Source organism: Saimiri boliviensis, chromosome 1 (genome assembly GCF_048565385.1).
Source record: "Saimiri boliviensis isolate mSaiBol1 chromosome 1, mSaiBol1.pri, whole genome shotgun sequence".
NCBI lineage: Eukaryota > Metazoa > Chordata > Mammalia > Primates > Cebidae > Saimiri > Saimiri boliviensis.
This window is the reverse complement of record NC_133449.1, coordinates 131,130,327-131,148,958: the sequence shown is the minus strand read 5'-3', so window position 1 is coordinate 131,148,958 and position 18,632 is coordinate 131,130,327. Positions and strand designations below refer to the sequence as shown.

The following is an 18,632-nucleotide window of genomic DNA, read 5'->3' as shown; positions in this document are numbered from 1 at the left end:
ACTGATTAAGCACACCCTTCTTAGCTATTTCTCTTCTGAATAATAACACGGACTTTTGGCAGGTCAAGGGGTTCTAGATGTGCGTATTCACCAGGGCATTCACGCCTCATACCTGAATTACACCATCTCCCTGTTGAGTTTCTAAACTGCTTTCCCCGTCTGTTTGGCTGTCAGGCTGCAGTCTCTGAATGCTGCTTCCACTAGGCTATTTATCTGTTCAAGGCCTGCATGTGAAATAGGGGGCGTGGGACACAAACATTCAGATCATAGTAGCACTCATGTCAGATGCTGGGGTTACTTAACTTTTCTGGCACATGGGGATATTTCAGCTAAGTGGCCCCTGCCAGGAACACCTAGGCACTCAGAGAGGGCCGGCAGACAGGGGTGGGGAGGTTGCAGTTTAGCCAGCTGTGCCTTCCTACCCCAAACATGTACCTCCTCTTCCCCACTGCCCACATGAGAACTTGAAGTTATATTAATAGCCACATGTGTTGTTCTTAACAGAAGTTACTCTATTTGTCAAAAGACTAAGAAGAAAGACGTACCTTTCCAACATGGCTAAGGTAGGTTTCAGCCAAGCAGATAGGGAACAAAGCAGTTTCCTGAAAAGAAGCGAAAGCTCTAAGTTCCTGTTAAGAGCAGGTGGTCACTCCATCCATCTGCAGGGCAGAGGGCAGGCCGGGTGGCCTTGCCTGGTCACTGGCAAGGGAGTCCAGGTGCCCCTGTGACTCAAAGCTAGAAGCCTGCCCCCTTTCCACCCCTCCTCAGGAAGGCTCCAAGCTCCTGGCTTCTCAGGGCAGTAGGGAAAGCAGGTCAACATTTAAAAGATGCCCGATGGTTGGGCATGGGGGGGTTTACACCTGTAATCTCAGAAATTTGGGAGGCTGAGACAGGCAGATTACTTAAGGTCAGGAGTTTGAGACCAGCCTGGCCAACGGGGCAAAACTTTGTCTCTATCAAAAAGAAATTTAAAAATACCAAAACTAGCTGAGCATGGTGGCATGTGCCTGTAGTCCCAGCTACACCGGAGGCTGAGGCAGGAGAATCTCTTGAACCTGGGAAGTGGAGGTTGCAGTGAGCTAAGACTGTGCCACTATACTCCAGCCTAGACAACAGAATGAGATTCCATCTCAAAAAAATAAAAAAATAAAAATAAAAGAGGCCCCACAGAGAGGTGCCAGTGTCAGAGATAACGGTGCCTTGTAGAAGAACCTATGAAAGACAGAGAAACACATTTGTAAGGCTGGTTGCCTCACCGGGAGCTAAATGGACACACCCGTCCGTCTCCGCACCTTATAACTACGTCATCACCCCAAGCTCATTATCTGGCCTCGCCACATGGCTTCCCCGCGCCCACCTCTGCATACCATGCCCAAGCCCACACTCAGCACCAAGCTATGCATTCAACCCCAGCCCACCATTGGAAAACCCTGCCAAAAATTTAAAGAAGCCCCACCAAACCCTTCCCAATGGCAGTCTGCCCCATACGCACCGGGGCCAGCCCGCTTACTCAAAGTCCCGCCCACCTACCAATGACAGCTGGCCCCGTGCACATCCTGTTTTCCTATAGCCAGTGAAATTGCCTTCACTTTGTTTCCCCAATAACCAATCAATTGCCTCCACTCCCTATAAAACCCCAGCCCTGAACAACCGGGCTTGACTTCTCTGGCCCCCTCCTTGGACCGTAGAACCTCGCTGGGAGCTGAATAAATTGGCTTCTCATTTTCTTATACTTGCCTTAATTTCCTCATTCTACCTTGGCAATAGACCTTACAACATTCTTCACCTGTGTGTGTGGCCCTGTGGACTCGGTGTTGCCAGGACACCAGTTATTTCAGCTCCGACCTTTTCTCTCCTGGGGCAATTTAGAGAAAGGTTGAGAAGGGCTGGAAAACACTCTGTGATGCTGGCACATGGCTCGTGGGCCACCAAGAGTTCCTTCTCAAGTCCTGTAAGAGCCTGGGGACTGTCACTCTGTTCCAACTCAGTCTCCTCTGGGAGGAGCCCAGCTGGGGCTTCCGTGACATGGTGCTGGGCTCCATCCTCCAGCACATACCCCTCTCCAGACTCTGAGCCTGGCGGCGTCATGCCCCACTGCAGTCCTCACGGCCGGTCCTGTTCTCCAGGGCTCTCACAGTCCTGACTCGGTTGGTCTGGCAATGACCCTGCAGCGCGCTCTTCCTATTAACCCAAGCAGAGCAACAAACATGGGTTCTGGAGCCAACCCCTGCTCTGAGTCTTATCTTCCCACTTACTGCCCCTCGGAAAGTTACTTCATACCCCAAGAGCCCTCGGTGTCCTCCTCTGTGAAAGGGAGGGGTAACTCGTGCCTTCTCCCAGGACTGCTGTGAGGACCGCTAAGTGCATCCCAGGCAGTCGGACAGGGTCAGGGACTAAATGGTCCCCATTTGACAGCTAAGGATATCACCTCCCAGAGGCTAAATTCCTCATGGCCAAGGCTCCCATGAGGAAGGGACAGCCAGCTTCTGAACCCCGCAGCCACACCCTCAGGATCGGTGCAGGGTCTACCTACACCTTCCTCACAGAGGCCCAATCCACGGGCTCCCTCTCTAGAGCCATTTGGGCGTGGGGTGAGTGGGGTGCAGAGAAGCAGCAGCAGCCATGCCCAGATAGCCCTGAATGCATCGATCTAGAGATGCCGTCTTTCTAAATGCTGCTTTTCAGAAGGGCAGTTCTAGAATGTGTGTAATTTTAACCTTTTCCTTGTTAAGATTCATTTTTAATGTGTAATACCTGCATCAATGTTTCTTTCTCCCCCACAACAAAAGTCTTGGCAATTAGGAGGAGCGTTAGGCAAAAATAAAATGACAAGGTTGAATTAAGTATTACGCCTCCCCATGGTCTTTAGACTATGAGAATGGTATTGAAAAGTAAGAGGCGAGTCGGTGTTCTGAAGTCGGATCTGCAGGCCATCATTAATCAAGACACTTTGGCTACTTCTAAGAAAGCCCTGGCAAGTGACCGGAGCAGCACAGATGAGTTGGAGAACAACCCAGAGATGAAATGTAATCTTCCTTCTGCAGCTTGCTTTATTGGCGTGGCGGGCATAGATTTGGGGCTAGCATGAATTTCTTAATGGAGGTAGAACTTTATAACTGATGTTCTCAGTTGTCTGCTCACACTTCTCTTCCTATAGGGGGGTGATGAACACCCCAGGAATGCGCTATCCCTGTGTCCCCAGGACCCACCCCAGGGCCGGACAGGGCAGCAGTTCTAATACCTGCTGGTTGAGTTAATGAACGACTAGATGAGTATGCCTGCTGCTTGACAGTATCACCAGAATATCTCCTGCGGGGAAAAAGTTTAGTTTCTGCTTCTGTGTTGTACATGGACGGGCTCCTGTGTCTCCTCAATCGTGCCTGAATTGCCTTGGGCTAGATGTCTGACTGGCTACATTCTGCCACCACTCTTTGACTTGCAATGTGAAGTCTAACAATGGTGCCTTCACAGTATTTCATTTCTTTCCAAACAAGTGATAGGAAGCAGGTGGATATTCTTGCCCTTTGCTATTGATCATTTGTCATTGTTTTTCAAGAAAAAAAAAATCCCCCTTTGTTAAAGAGCTCACATTGTTGGCTGGTGTGTGTTGTTATGTCCCTGGCGAGTGAACGTAGTGGCAGAAGGAGCTCTCCCCGGACTCAGGGAGGACGTGGGAGGCAGGGAGCTGCCGAATGGTTGCTGATGATGGATTATGGGCATCTCTAGGCCCTCCTAGGATGGCTACAGAGAGGGTGCCAGGCTCCTCTGTGTGTGCCCTTTCCAAACACTGACTACTGGATGCCCCAGGTAAGTCAAATGGCCACTCCCTCTGTGGGCATAACGCCTTGCTAGTACTCTCGGCTGTGTCTGTAGCTGCCTGCCCAGCTCTCGTGAGCTCCTTCAGGCTGTCAGCTGTGTCTTATTCACCCTGGGCCACGAAGCTTTGCACTGGCCCACAGGAACACTTCAGTGTTTTGTGACTTGATGGATACAGGATTCAGGAGTACACAAAAGCACCACCTAAAAATTAGCCCATCCTCTTTCTTTCACCTTGAAGTAGGCCTGGCTTTGGTAGGGCTGTGCCAGTTATTAAAATACGTCCCTATTGGTGAATGACGTCGACCTCTGCCTGCTCCCCTCCACTGCTCTGTCTCTTGATAGTGTCCCCTGGCTGACCCCAATCCCAGATCCTCCCATAGGGCACTTTTTTCCCCACCAATCCAGCAGCTAAAAGGTTAACACCTAATCCAGCAGGCTTCAGAGCTATTAGTAGAATTACTAATTCTGATTAGTAATTCTGCGGTTCTTATTAGTAGGAACCCAAAAGGTCCCCGTTCGCAAGGCACTGGCTCACCAAACCTTGCCTTTGCCCCCAGCTGGGGCCCAGGGAGTTCCGGGAGGGCATGAGACCCCCCCTCAACCAGGTGCCTTCCAGACTGCACGCTCGTCTGGCCAGGGCTCCTGTGCTCCTACTGGCATCTTCGTGAGTCCAAACAGGAATATGTAGTTCTGCAGGGAGACAGGAGACTGACAGGAGACTGACAGCCACTGCTGATACCTGCAGGCAAATGCTTCCAATTCCAAGTCCAAGTGCACCTCTCCCAAGCCTGAGGGGGGCTGCTGCAACAAACTCAGTGTTCCCAACTCTGTTTGGTATGCAGAAGCACTCAAAAAGCTGGCAAGGCCAAAGGCTGTTCTTTCTCTGTCAGTGCTACCTGTGCAGGTGAAGGACCCAGGGCCTGACCTCACACCGAGCTCCACCTCACTGAGTACATAACCCCAGGCGAGGCGCTCACCCTCTCTCAGCAGCTTTGATGTCTGCCATCACTTAGATGACATTCATAAACCAGCCCTTTTATGAAGATGGCAAGGATAGGTGAGGTCACGTCTGTACGTGCAGTGAGCTCATCTGAAGACAAGGCCTGGATAATCTCAAGGTGTAGTTATGGTTTCAAAATATTTCTATTTCAACAAGTGGCAGAGACGGCTCACAACAGACATGTCCGTGTAACCCTGAATAGATGACCGCAGAGGTGACAAAGCCAGCCTCAGGACATCCTCTGTGTTCACAATGAGCATGAGGCCCTGGGGAGTCCCTTTGAACTAGATGTTCCCTAGGTTACCCAGTACAAAAGTACCTACAGAGAAATTCTGCTCTGGTGCATGCAATCTTTTGGTTTGTTTATTTTGTGTCTTTGTAGGTTTAAGAAACTTAATTTCTTTGCTGGGAACATCAACAGATCTCAGTGTATTCCTCAGCTGTCTGTCTTCATATCTCCAAGCATTTGTGTTCCAGGTAGGAAGCTGTGGCTTAAAATTTTTTTTAAAAGTGTGTTGACCATTCTAGATAAATGAGTGTCCATTGCCTAGGGGATGGGAAAGAGACTTCTTAGGCTCTGGTCAGAAAGGTGTCAAGGGTGGCCTGGGTGTGAGGGCACTGGGTAGCATTGAACTCTGTAGTAAAGAGGGGATAGGGGCTGGGGGGAGCACATCACACAAGTGTGTGTGTGCATATGGTTTCGTGCATATGGGAGTGTGTGTTGGGGGAAGCCTGCGGTGAGCATGCATGTCAGTGTGTGTGTGAGCACGTGTGTCTGTGGGTGTGGTGAGCATGGTGTACAGGTGAGTGGGTGTGCGTGAGCGTGTGCAGTGTGTGTGTGTAAGTGGATGAGCATGTGTGGATGAGCGTGTGGACAGGTGAGCATGTGTGTGACTGTGAGTGGGTGTGGGTGAGTGTACAGGTGTGTATTGCACCAATGGGAGTGTGGAAGAGGAGGAGGGGTTTTGTCTGGTTTTGGGGGAAGAACAGCGCTTGTCTGCGTGTTTTACACATATGTTCCAGTAAAGTATCTGGCTTGATTTCAAAAGCCCAGAGATGGCTTGGTTGTGGATATGGGCAGGTTTGGTCGTTCTAGCCAATGTGGCTCTTGGGATTTGCTTCGTGGGATCCTGGGCTTGATTTTCATCATCCTCCGTTGGGGGAATCCCCTGTGGAGAGCTGAGAATGTCACAAGAGAAGCCACGGCCCCTCGCTCCATGGACCCAGGGAAGGTGCGGAGAGCTAGGGGCTGTGGGTTAAAACCTAGATGGAGGCCAGGCATGGTGGCTCATGCCTGTAATCCCAGCACTTTGGGAGGCCAAGGCAGGAGTATCACATGAGGTCAGGCGTTCGAGACCAGCCTAGCAAACATGGTGAAATCCGGTCTTTACTAAAAATACAAAAAAAAAAAAAAAAAATTAGCTGGGCATGGTGGTGCGTGCCTGTAGTCCTAGCCACTCAGGAGGCTGAGGCAGGAGAATCATTTGAATCCGGGAGGCAGAGGCTGTCGTGAGCTGAGAGCCACTGCACTCCAGCCTGGGCAATGAAAGCAAGACTCCATCTAAAAACAAACAAAAATACACCTAGCGGGAATGAGGCAGCTTAGGCCCCACCTCTTGAGACACTGTGCTTGCCAAGGCTGAAGTGCTTGGGAAAGGCCTTGAAGAGAAGGTGGGACTTAAAACTGGGATACGAAGCATGTGAAGGATTAAAATAAGCTGAGAGGGGGAATCAGGCATTCAAGAGCAGTAGTGAGCCTACCTGGGGAGGAAGGAGCACTCCACACTGGTGGAGAGAACGAAGGGCCTGGGGCTGGGCATGTGGCTTGGGGCTATGTCTTTAAAAGCTTCTGGCCATGTTGCCGCCAGTTCCTTGTGCCATCTGCCTGGCCTTGTCTGTACGTCTCACCTCTCAGTTGAGAAGATAGGGGAGAAATAATAATTGAGACCAAGAGGACTGAAGGGGACTTAAGAATCTTAAACCTTCTAAATAGGAACCAGAAAAATCCTCAGGAAAGAGCTCAAAAGCCAGTTCCAACCCTTGGCAGGTGTCTGGTCTCATTTGCTTCTTGAAAATAATTATCCCAGCTTCTGTATGGTTTTCATTCCTCCTGTTGATCTCAGGCAAAGCTTATTTATAACAGCAGTGACCATGTCCAGAGCTGGATGGCTATTGAGACATTTATTCATTCACTAGCTGAAGGCTTATATTGTACATCCTCACAGATAGCTGTCCACCGTCTGCTCCTTAAGTGGAAACTGGAGCTCAGCCTCCAGCTTTAACCAGATGAACCACTGAGATCATCACCACCAACCCTGCCATCCTACATCATAAACCACAGAGCGCTGTGTTTCCCAAGTCCGTCACTGCACCTTCAGCCCTCACAAAGGAGGCATGTTAGAAAAATGGGGTTTTGGGAACTGCATGTCTTTGAAGGCCTTTTTTTTGTAAAATAGCTGAACTGATTTTTACACACCAGATTGTCAATCAAATGCTCAGACTGTTAAGATGCACACCCTTGGGCTTGTCCGAGATGCCCCATGGCTTCAGTTAGCATCTGGCAGTCAGCGAGCAGAGGGCAGTTTGGGTCCTGGAGGAAATTCTGTGTCCGGGGACATGAAGTGCTGACTGGAGGTGATGGGAAGAGCCCTCGATGGTGTTTATGGCTGACTTTCAAATGTTCCTGCGGAGAGAGCCCTGGTCACTCAGAGCTGCATTCCTCAATGCTTTTAGGAAGTATCCCTGTGGGTTGGTTGATTTATTTATTTATTTATTGAGATGGAGTCTTGCTCTGTCACCCAGGTTGGAGTGCAGTGGCACGATCTCTGCTCACTGCAACCTCTGCCTCCCGGGTTCAAGTGATTCTCCTGCCTTAGCCCCCTGAGTAGCTGGGATTACAGGTGCCAGCCTCCCCGCCTGGCTAATTTTTGTATTTTTAGTAGAGACAGGGTTTTGCCATGTTGGCCAGATGACCTTGAACTCCTGACCTCAAATGATCCACCTGCCTCAGCCTCCCAAAGTGCTGGGAATACAGGCGTGAGCCACCGTGCCCCGCCAGATCCCTGTGGTTTTATACTCACATTGTCCCTTCGACCTAAAATTCTCTGCTGAACACCGATGGGAAGGGGCTTCTCCCAAGAGTTCATCTCAGTTAGTGAGGAACACTGAGGAGGATGCTGCTACCAAAAGGACCTCACGTCCCCTGAAGCTCAGGGCCACTTTCTGGTGTGCCAAGGGTTTCGCTGGGGCAGAAGGGAGAAGACGCAATGACAAGAAAGCATTTCTTTGTTCCTAGCCAGCTTCTCCATCTCTTCCTCAAAGACATGTGGTGGAGCTGTGGTTGGTCCACAGGCATGTGAGTGAGTATGAGAGGAGACTTGGAGCATGCATATCAACAGACGCATTTGAAATCATGACTTATGGCTTACAGATGGCTTCAAGTGTGGCCCAAGGCTGCTGTCTGTCTGGGTGGAGGGAACTTCTTAGTCTGCATGCAGCGGCATCTTATTGGTACCCAGGTTAGTGCCAATGAGGCTGTCAGATGACCTTGGTTTCCCTGGATGCAGGGGCTGGGACTTTCCAATCTGGAGATTGCTTACACACCAAGCATGATGACCAGCTTTTCCAAATAGGCACCTCTACTTTTCATTATTATGGGATTCTGTGCCCCTTTTACACAATCAGATTAGACATGCAGAAGTGCAGGAATAAAACAGCCCCCACCCTTCTCGATGGCCCTTTCCAAGTGGACTTCAGTGAGGCTGTGCCTACAGTGTTTCTGTGTCACACATCACAAGTGACCTCTTTTTCTAAAACTGAATAGTGCTGGGCATGGTAGCTTATACCTCTAATCCTGGTGTCTTTGGGAGACCGAGGCAGGAGGATCCCTTGAGCCCAGAAGTTCAAGAACAGCTTGAGCAACACAGTGAGACCCTTATCTCTACCCCACCTCCCCCCCAAAATTAAATTAGTCATAGGCAGTGGTGCATGCCTGTCGTCCTAGGAGGCTCAAGTGGGAGGATGTCTTAAGCCCAGGAATTCGAGGCTGCAGTGGGCCAAGATCGTACTACTGCACTCCAGCCTGGGCAACAGGAAGGCCATGTGTCCAAAAAAATTTAAAAATTACATGGTGATTTTAAGATAAAAAGCAAGCCAATTTTCCACATCCCTCCCTCCTTCTCTTCAGCAACTTTAAAGGGCTCTGCCCTGGAACCATCTCCAGGAGAAAGACCAGACATTGGCCCCACTGCCTCAGTTTCCACTTTTGTTATTTCGATTTTCTCTTCTTAGGCTCTTTAAAAATGCATGCGCATGATAAATGTGTGCATTTGAAAACACGCGGTGCTTCTCGATTTTATCACAAACTGCAGCCCTTTTTCTCACAAAAACAATAGCCAAGCAGAAGCAAAGAAGAGTTTCTCAAATTGGCCGCCAGCTTCCAGCTGAGATGGAATCTTCTTCTCACTGCTGTGAGCAAAGCCATGACGCTCTGCCAGAGAGATAGTTCTGGTGAGTCAGAGATTTCAAAAATATTCTGTATTCTACCTTTTAAAAATGTCATTATAGGATAAGTATTTTGCATATTGCTATGTAGAATCGAACATCTTCTTTTAACGTTTTTATGTAAAATGTAAGCTACAGCAAACCATACAACGCCATAGTCATTTTTAGTTTTAATGTCAGTGTGATCGTCTGTCAAATAGATGGACTATGCTTTTCCTTCCTGTTTCATCAGGGTTAGACACACAGGAAGGCTCCCCTTGTTCTTGAATTATGAGCTTTGTGACATTTTGAAAAAAGCACTGAGATAGAGAAAAAAAATGGGTACCTTGGAGCACCCATACTTAACTCTCAGGAAAAATGATTAGGTTGCCATTGTATGCAGATTACAGAAAGAGTGAAGTAATATTCATTTTGCAAACTTCCTGGTCAAATCATTGGTCTTCCCCTATTGGGGAAGGTTACATCTTTGATGCAGTTGCCTTATAAAAAGAGTTGTAGGGGTGGGTGGTTGTGGCTAATGCCTGTAATCCCAGCACTTTAAGAGGTCAAGGCAGGTGGATCACCTGAGGTTGGGAGTTTGAGACCAACCAGATCTAATAGTAAAACTCTGTCTCCACTAAAAATACAAAAATCTGGGAGGCTGAGGTGGGCAAATCACGAGGTTAAGAGATCGACACCATCCTGGCCAACGTGGTGAAACCCTGTGTCTACTAAAAATACAAAAATTAGCTGGGGATGGTGGCGCATGCCTGTAGTCCCTGCTACTTGGGAGGCTGAGGCAGGAGAGTTGCTTGAACCCAGGAGGCGGAGGTTGCAGTGAGCCAAGATCATACTACTGCACTCCAGCCCGGCGCCTGGCGACAGAGTGAGACTCTGTCTCAAAAAATAATAATAATAAATAGCTGGGTGTGGTGGCAGGCAGCTGTAATCCCAGCTACTCAGGAGCCTAAGGCAGGACAATTGCTTCAACCTGGGAGGCGGAGGTGGCGGTGACCCGAGATCACACTGTTGGACTCCAGCCTGGGTGACAAGAGTGAAACTTCACCTCAAAAAAAAAAAAAAAAAATATGTTGTAGGAAGGGAAATTCACGACTCAGCACACCAACTTCATGAAATGGATCATTCTTTCAAAAGGTATTTCTTGCTTCCCAGGCCCTTTCCTGGGCACTGGGCATACAGCAGTGGAAAGATAAAGTCTCCACTTCTGTGAGTTTGCATAGTAGTTATGGCTAGTGATCTCTGCACAGAGAGCTGCCAGATGCCCTCACAGCAAGCAGGCAAGAAGGAAGAGAAAGCACACCCTATTCTAGACCAATTCTGCAGACACCCTGGAGCTCTTGAGGGCTGCTGCTGTCAGCTGCCATATAGGTGACACTCACTTATAGTGGGACTCTTCCCTTTAATGAAGTCCAAACTGACCGTGCTTTATGCTCATGCTCTTCCAGAGCAGAGAGAGCAGAGTTCACGTGCATCATGGAAAAAAATCTAGCCCAGAGCCGGGTGTGGTGGCTCACGCCTACAATCCCAACACTTTGGGAGACTGAAGCGTGTAGATCTCTTGGGCCCGGGAATTTGAGACCAGCCTGAGCAACACGGTGAAACTCTGTCACTACAAAAAAAAATACAAAAATTAGCCAGGTGTGGTGGCCCAATAGTTCCAGCTACTTGGGAGGCTAAGGTGGGAGAATCGCTTGAGCCGGGGCGGCAGAGGTTGCAGTGAGCAGAGATTGTGCCACTGTACTCCAGCCTGGGCGATAGAGCCAGACTGCCTCAAAAAAAATAAGAGAAATCTAGTCTGTAGTTGTTACTTTTCCCAGTCTACCTTCTCTGTACCTCCATATGAAATCTGTGTATTCACACCAGTAGTTTGAACAATGGTTTCCAGGCTTGGACTATGATTTTCCAAGGTTAAACAGTCCAGATGATGTTGCCAAGCTCACCTCAAGCATGATCATGCCTTCCGCAGGGACAGTCATCTCTCACACAGCTCCGTGAAGGAACAGAACACTACTCAGGGAAAAAATTGTGAAGGACTTTTGAAATGGATGAAAAGATGACTTAAAAATGAACAAAAGGCTTTGAAATGGACAAAGGGTTGGCACAGCCTTCTGGATTATCTTTGCCTTCCATTTTCTTTGAATTATTTTTACAGCTCTGTAAGTTGCAGCAAACTGATAATGCAGATGACCCTCATCCACAGAAGTACAAGCTAGTTGTGTCAGGTGGCTGCGATTGATACTGCCCCGAGGACAGAACCCTTTTGCATCTATTTGCCACTGTCAGCATTCTTGTCTCTCTTAGTATATATTTAGTACGTTGAATTCTCTTGTGAACCAGTGGCAACATCTTACTGAGGTCACAGTAAGATGTAATACATCATTTAATTAATGAGTTAAATAAAACCTTTGATTTGTCCGTTTCATATCTGTATAAGAGTCATGGTTTTACCTTTATTTAAAACTTATGTTCTAACAATTGCAATAGGCAAGATTTCCCCTTCTGTTTCTAAGGCAAACATTAATGATTGTTTTCCTTTCTGGGAGAGCAAAAGCCTTGGGATTTGGGGCATTTAGCTAAGTCACATACCCTCCTGTCTCTCCGATGACAGCCCCATCTGAGAGGGTGCCTCTCACAGGTGGAGCCCTAGCTGGCTTCCTTACCCACTTCCCACGCAAAGAGCTGCAGCCACAGGGTCAGCTGGAGGGGCAAGGCACTACGTTTCAAGCACCACAAAACAGCATCAGGGTCCCTTCTGCACGCTGCCCCCGTTTCCTCCCACCCCTTCTGGACGTTCCTGTGGGTCATACACGGGGCACGGTGAGGCTGAGGGGCACCCTCTCCAGCTCTGGGAGCTGCACCAAGGTCCCTGTACGGTTTGCTTTCCTCCCATCTCACACCGGATGGGTTCTAAGTTCCTTTTCATGGCTTAGGGTATTTAGCTCTCAGTCCTTTCTATCCAAAAGCTGCTGTGCCAGGGGTCCCCTACTTATAGATGCTGCATAAGAGGCCCAGGCCCCTTCAGGGTCAGCTATGGGAATGAGGCTCAGGTACATGGGTGTTAGCCACAGAAAAGGTGTTAGTTTCACAGTGATTTGTTTACTGTCTGTCTATCAAATGTATTCATTTCTGGTTATTATCTAAATGTAGGTTCCTGGCATCTGTTTCACTTGCTGCTTTTGGAATATGTGATTCATATACTTCAGTCATGCCTAGAGGAGGAAGAGGAGGAGGAGGACATGGGGAATGTCAAGGAAATGCTACCAGATGACCCGACTCTCAGCCAGCCAGACCAGGCACTTTTCCACCCTCTGAATTCCTCGCTGTCCCAGGCGTGTCAGCCCCAGCGTGGAGCCACTGGGGGTGTTGCTGACACACATGGGCCAAGGCCAATATCTCACGGGTGTGAGCAATGTGGTCCTCAGGATCCTGGGCTTCCTGGTGGACACTGCCACAGGCAATAAGGTAGGGACACCAGGATCCCCTTCCACGCAGCTGTTTCAAGGGAAGTAAGAGCCATAGCAGTTAGGAAAACCATCAAGATCACATTGTCCCAACAATGATAAAGGATTTCACGATCTTCTTTGCCCTAGGTGATTTTGCTGGGGATGAGTATAATTCACTACCTGTTGATTACTGGTCGGCTCAGGTTTGTGGTACATTGATAAGTGCCTGGCATGATTAGAAGTGTGGACCATCTGGATGGCCTGGGTCTTTCTTGCCTTCCCAGAGCATACCTGGCTGGGTGAGATTAACTCAGCAATAGCACACTGCTAACCTCTGAGTGGCATGCACTGAAAATGCCCCTAGTGTTTAAAAAAAAGGAAGCGTTGAATAGTCTGAACAGAGAGGATTTTGAAAAGATTAAATTGGGATACCTGTTGAAAGATATAAAAATAAAAGTTTTACCTCTTTACCTAACACCTACTATATAGCCCTCATATATGTTATTTTGAAGCCATATTATCCTGTAGAATATTTGTTCTTGTCATTCTCATTCGATTGATGAGGAAACTGAGGCTCAGAGAAGCTGAGTGACTTGTACAAAGTCACACAGCAAGCAAATAGTAGAACAGAGATTGGAGCCCCAGCCTGCCTGATCTCAAGTCCATTCTTCACCCACAACCCTAGACAGGAGGTTGGTTTATGCCCTGAGGAGTGCAGGACCCAGGTTAGAGAGGTCAGACATGGACCTCAGTGCCACGAAGCAAAGTTGGATTGATGGAGGAATGGCTGCAGTGCCTCCATGGAGGAGCAGGGAGTGGGCTGGTTAAAAAAAAAAAAAAAAAACTGACAGCAGGTGTCTTAGGACTAATTTCTCTGCATATGTTTGATGTTTAGCCACTATCCATTGTCGCCTTTTTATGACAAGTTCCCCTCTTGCACAGATGAGTTGTGCTTAGTAGGAAATTGAAGCAGGTGCAATCATTCAACCTAAAGCAGGTTAATAGTGGTCTCAGCCGTGGCAATGAGTCACAGCCTAAAACTCACCATGCATTATAGTTCGCAGAATAATAGAAACCTTCCAGGACCCTTTCCTTCCTGAGCAAACTCTCATTCCGAGTTTTCCAATTGCAGAAATCCTGCACACATTGTTATTGAGCCATGCTTGGACAAGACACCTCCATAGACAAAAAAAAGAAAAAAAAAAAAGCAGGAGCCAGGGAAATGCATCTCTCAGGTTTATCCGTTCTCTATCTGCCTTGGTCTTTGTTTTCTCACCTTGAGAGATAAGTCACATATCCAGCTGCATTCAGTGCTCTCTGTGAGGTAGATTCAGATGTGTGTCTGTAAATGAGAAACTTACCTCCTCCATGAGTGTCCACGTAAAAAAAGCAGATGTGATCAATGAAGCATGCAATAGTGAAACACTGACCCCACCTTGGGGTTGCTGATGAGAGCTGGGCCTCCTTAGCTGGCGGCAGCTAAGGCACTTTCAGGAAGCATGTGTATTCAGAGAGTTCGCAGAAATTAAGACCCAGTTAGATCTGAAGAGGCGATGGCTTTCCTAGGCTGTGCCCAGGAGAATGGCTCTCCCTGCTGCTGTACCTGGTGGTAGAGCCCTCCAAGGGCCACCAGTATCAAGCACCTGAGTGTTCTCTGGAGTATTCTGTAGAGCCCTAGCAGGACCAGCATTCGTGCTGGGCTGCAGTGTCCAGCTCCAAGTGAGCAACTCTTTGCACTCACCATCTGGGGCGAGAGGTCAGAGTGTAGCATGACAACTTGTTAAAGAAAAAAAAAAACTTTCAGTGACACTTGTTAAGGCACCATAAGGAGGGCTTTATCCATGAGGAAGGCTTTATTCAGTACCATCTCCATAGGGCTTTTGCAGTGAGGGAGAAAGACCGGGCTTAACTCTGAGAACAGCAGGGATGGGGGTGTGTGGGTGCAGAATTTATAGCCTAGGAGCCGGGTGCGGGTCAGTGCATGGAAACTTCCTAAGAAGAAATGTCAGGGGTAAGGGGGATTCTGGCTAAACCCACCTAACAGGGTTCTTGTAGAAGCCTGGCCAGCTGGGGTGACCAGACATCACCTGGGAGCTGGTAGAGGATGAGGAAACTGATCAGATATGGAGATGGGGCATTCTTGCTAAAGTGACTCAGGGTTCTAGCTAAAACTGGATTTTACAAGGAAGTGTGTGAAGGAGAAGGTTCGGGAGCCAGACAAAAGTTCAGCCAAGTGGAGAATGTATGTCAGATTGTATACACATGCTTCTTAGTCAGCAAAGTAACCAGGAATAAACTTTTACCTCTTCAGCCACAGTTAAAGGGAAGAAGATAGAAGCTGACAGTCTCCCTGAGCCCAGTGTTTAAATGCATCTTTCATCTCAGTGAAATAGGTGTTATCATCGAGCCCATTTTACAGCTGGCATAACTGAGGCACTTGAAGGGGTTGAGGAATTTTCTCAAGGTCACCTCACTAATCACTGTGAGAACAGGAATTTACACTTCCACAGATCTCCTTCCAAGTCTGTCCTTCGCAGCATTCTCTCTCTCTTCCAGAGCATATTCTACCATCTGCTTTAATTCCAAAATTGGTCGCTTGGGATTAATTACTAAAAATACCTTCAAGTCTGATAAGGGCAATTCTGGTACATACATTTCTGCGTTCAAATTCTACGTCTTCCACTTATTAGCTAGAACCTTGGACAAATTGCTTAACTTATGGAGATGCTCATGTCTAATTCTATAGGGCCATTATGAGGTTTAAATGAGTTAATTGCTGTAAAATGCTTAGACTGTTTCCTAGCATATAGTAAGTTCCCAGTAACCACTGGCCATCATGATTATTTCTCCACCACAGCCTCCTAAGCTGAGCACTTTCCCTTAACACTCCTGGCCCAATTCTTTAGCTCCTCTGAAGTTCCTTGCAATGATGTTTGACCTATATGTAATGGGTGGAAACAATAGAGACGATATTAAATACTTAATTGAACTACATAATTAAGCAATACAAGCAGATGAATGTCAGGTAATCCAAGGTAATACACATTAGAGATTAATTAAACCTGCTTCTTTTCCTTCATGCCTGCTGAATTAGCTATAATGACTTAAACAATCACACCAAAAAGTTACGCTCATCTGATTTTCATTGCATCCATTATTCAGCACTTGCACTCATCATCAACAAAAAGCACGCCCTGTGTGTCCCATCTGCATTCATCTGCCATGAGTTAACACCCCATTTGGCTGCACAGCTGCGGCAGCCTCATTCCCTGAACAATTTAGCACTGGCCCGCATCTACAGTAACAACTGAAGTCAGCATTCTGGATCGCCATATCCATCTGTTCCTCTTCTACATTCTAGTGGCGTTCAAAACAGTCAGATGCCAATGCATGCTTAAGAACAATTAGTGAAAAACTATAATGATAATAAATAATGAATTTGGGTCATGTACTCCAGGATTACAGAAGAGAAAAAGAAAAAGATTTTTTTAAGTGTCTCTTCACCTCTAGGGTAAAGGTGAAAATAATTTTTGAAAAAGAAGAAAAACATCTTTTCATTGGATGGTGATGGTGGTTGTCAAATTTAGAGAAAGAGGGAGACATACTTTCATGATCCTTGCATTTGAAGTAATCATGCACACATCTCTATCAAAGTATACTAGCTTACAGGAGGTTTATGGGTGAAATCAGACCCAGCAAATACATTTCCGTTGGTTTTAAAGGAGTCATGGACAAAGATCTGCAAGTCTTCCAAGTTTCTCGGAGCTAAGCGAGGGATGGTATATTTGCCATTCTCTGATAGGAAGATGTGCTGGGTCAGCTGAAGTGGCTGATGAGAGCTTCAGCTAACTTAGAACCTCCACACCTCCTGAATCTCTTCCTTCCCAATTGAGTAACCAATACCAGATTGCTGTTTTCATAGGTTCCTCCCCACCCCCATTTAATAGTTTATTTGACAACGAGGGAAGGAGAGCCTGTGTGGGAATTTGACCCAACTATGTCAGCTCCAGAGACTTGTTGAGAATGTGGGGATTAGTACCCGTCCGGAAACTCCCAGATTGATGGGTGCTACAGCCACATGGAGACCGTGGGTGCCTTTCATAGGCTCCCTCCTGACTTTCGCGACCCATCTGCTTTCTCCAGCATCTGTCTGTTCTCAGGTGTCTGTTAAGGAAGAGTTGGTTTGCTCTCACTAGGATATTTCTCACAAATTGCAGAGCACTCTTCCTTTCCCTAAAGAGAGCCCATCAGCTCCGCACCCCTGCACCATCCCTGCCTTGCAAAGCCTCCCACTGAGTCCTCCCCGGACCCTGAGTGTTTTCCTGAGAAATCGGGAGTTCTCTTAGTAAGAATAAATGCAGCCCGGCGCGGTGGCTCAAGCCTGTAATCCCAGCACTTTGGGAGGCCGAGGCGGGTGGATCACGAGGTCGAGAGATCGAGACCATCCTGGTCAACAAGGTGAAACCCCGTCTCTACTAAAAATACAAAAAATTAGCTGGGCATGGTGGTGCGTGCCTGTAATCCCAGCTACTTAGGAGGCTGAGGCAGGAGAATTGCCTGAGCCCAGGAGGCAGAGGTTGCGGTGAGCCGAGATCGCACCATTGCACTCCAGCCTGGATAACAAGAGCGAAACTCCGACTCAAAAAAAAAAAAAAAAAAAGAATAAATGCATGGGCTAGGCACAGTGGCTCACGCCTGTAATCCCAGCACTTTAGGAGGCTGAGGCAGGTGGATCACCTGATGTCAGGAGTTCGAAACCAGCCCGGCCAACATGGTGAAACCCTGTCTCTACTAAAAATACAAAGCTGGGCATGGTGGCACATGCCTATAATCCCAGCTATTTGGGAGACTGAGGCAGGAGAACCGCTTGAACCTGGGAGGCTCAGGTTGCAGTGAGCTGAGATGATGTCATGGCACTCCAGCCAGGGCAACAAGAGTGAAACTCCATCTCAAAAAAAAAAAAAGAATAAATGCATGAACTTCCCCTTTACATCCCAGGGTAGGAGCACAGGCTTGGTAGAAGAATTCAAATGGTAGTTCCTGCAACAAGGAATGGTATAACTGCCTCTTTTTGTCTTTTCCCTTTAAACATTTCCCTCTTGCAGCTCATCCAGGTGCTGTTGGAAGATAAAGCCACTGACAGCGCAGTTAAACTCAGCCTTCCTATGGGACAAGAAGCCCTCGTAACCCTAAAGGATGGACAACAATTTGCAATTCAGATATCAGATGTACCCCAAAACTCTGAAGACATTTATTTCAGAGAAAGCAATGCTAATGTGTGAGATTATTTATTTGAATAGCGAATAAGAAAATGGATAGACTTACATTCTTTTTTTTTTTAAATAAATGTTGGCTATTTATTATTATCTTAATCAGCTGCAACCATCCATTTTTTTATTGCATTTTAGGTTTGGGGTACATGTGAAGAGCATGCAAGATTGTTGCATAGGTACACACGACTTGCATTCTTAAAAATATTAAACACTGAAGTTTTTCTATTGACTAAAGAAGATGTTATGTATATAACAGATGTAGCATTGTCTGTTTTATGTTTATATGTATTTCAAGGAGATGGTTTTGAAAAATGTATAAACTGATTTGGACAATAATTTTTGCCTCTGTTTGGACAATAATTTTTGCCTCTTTTGAGGATTTCCAAGTATTTCTATTTTGAGACATAACAGAAAAGATTTGAGAATGTCTGTTGGGAGTAAAGAAATGGCTAAGGCTCCAAAGAAAGAAAAAGTCCAAAGTATACCAACTGGTGCAATCAGTAAAATGCCAGTGGTAATATTTTTCTTCCCCTTGGTGGAGAGCCTCGATCTAAATAGAATTTGTAGATAGATCCTTCTCAGGCAATGAGGAAC

The 18,632-nt window shown here is 47.2% G+C and overlaps 1 protein-coding gene across 1 annotated transcript in view; it reads left to right on the top strand.

The window, feature by feature from the left end:
• The window catches only part of RFX8 (regulatory factor X8), a 67,090-nt gene extending 48,727 nt beyond the window's left edge, over nucleotides 1–18,363 (top strand). The window contains 5 exon segments of the mRNA XM_074404334.1: nucleotides 5,202–5,296; nucleotides 9,214–9,328; nucleotides 12,470–12,656; nucleotides 12,658–12,784; nucleotides 17,871–18,363. Of these exon segments, the coding sequence (XP_074260435.1) occupies nucleotides 5,202–5,296; nucleotides 9,214–9,328; nucleotides 12,470–12,656; nucleotides 12,658–12,784; nucleotides 17,871–18,047 (701 nt within the window). The 3' untranslated portion in view covers nucleotides 18,048–18,363.
• The last annotated feature ends 269 nt before the right edge of the window (nucleotides 18,364–18,632 follow it).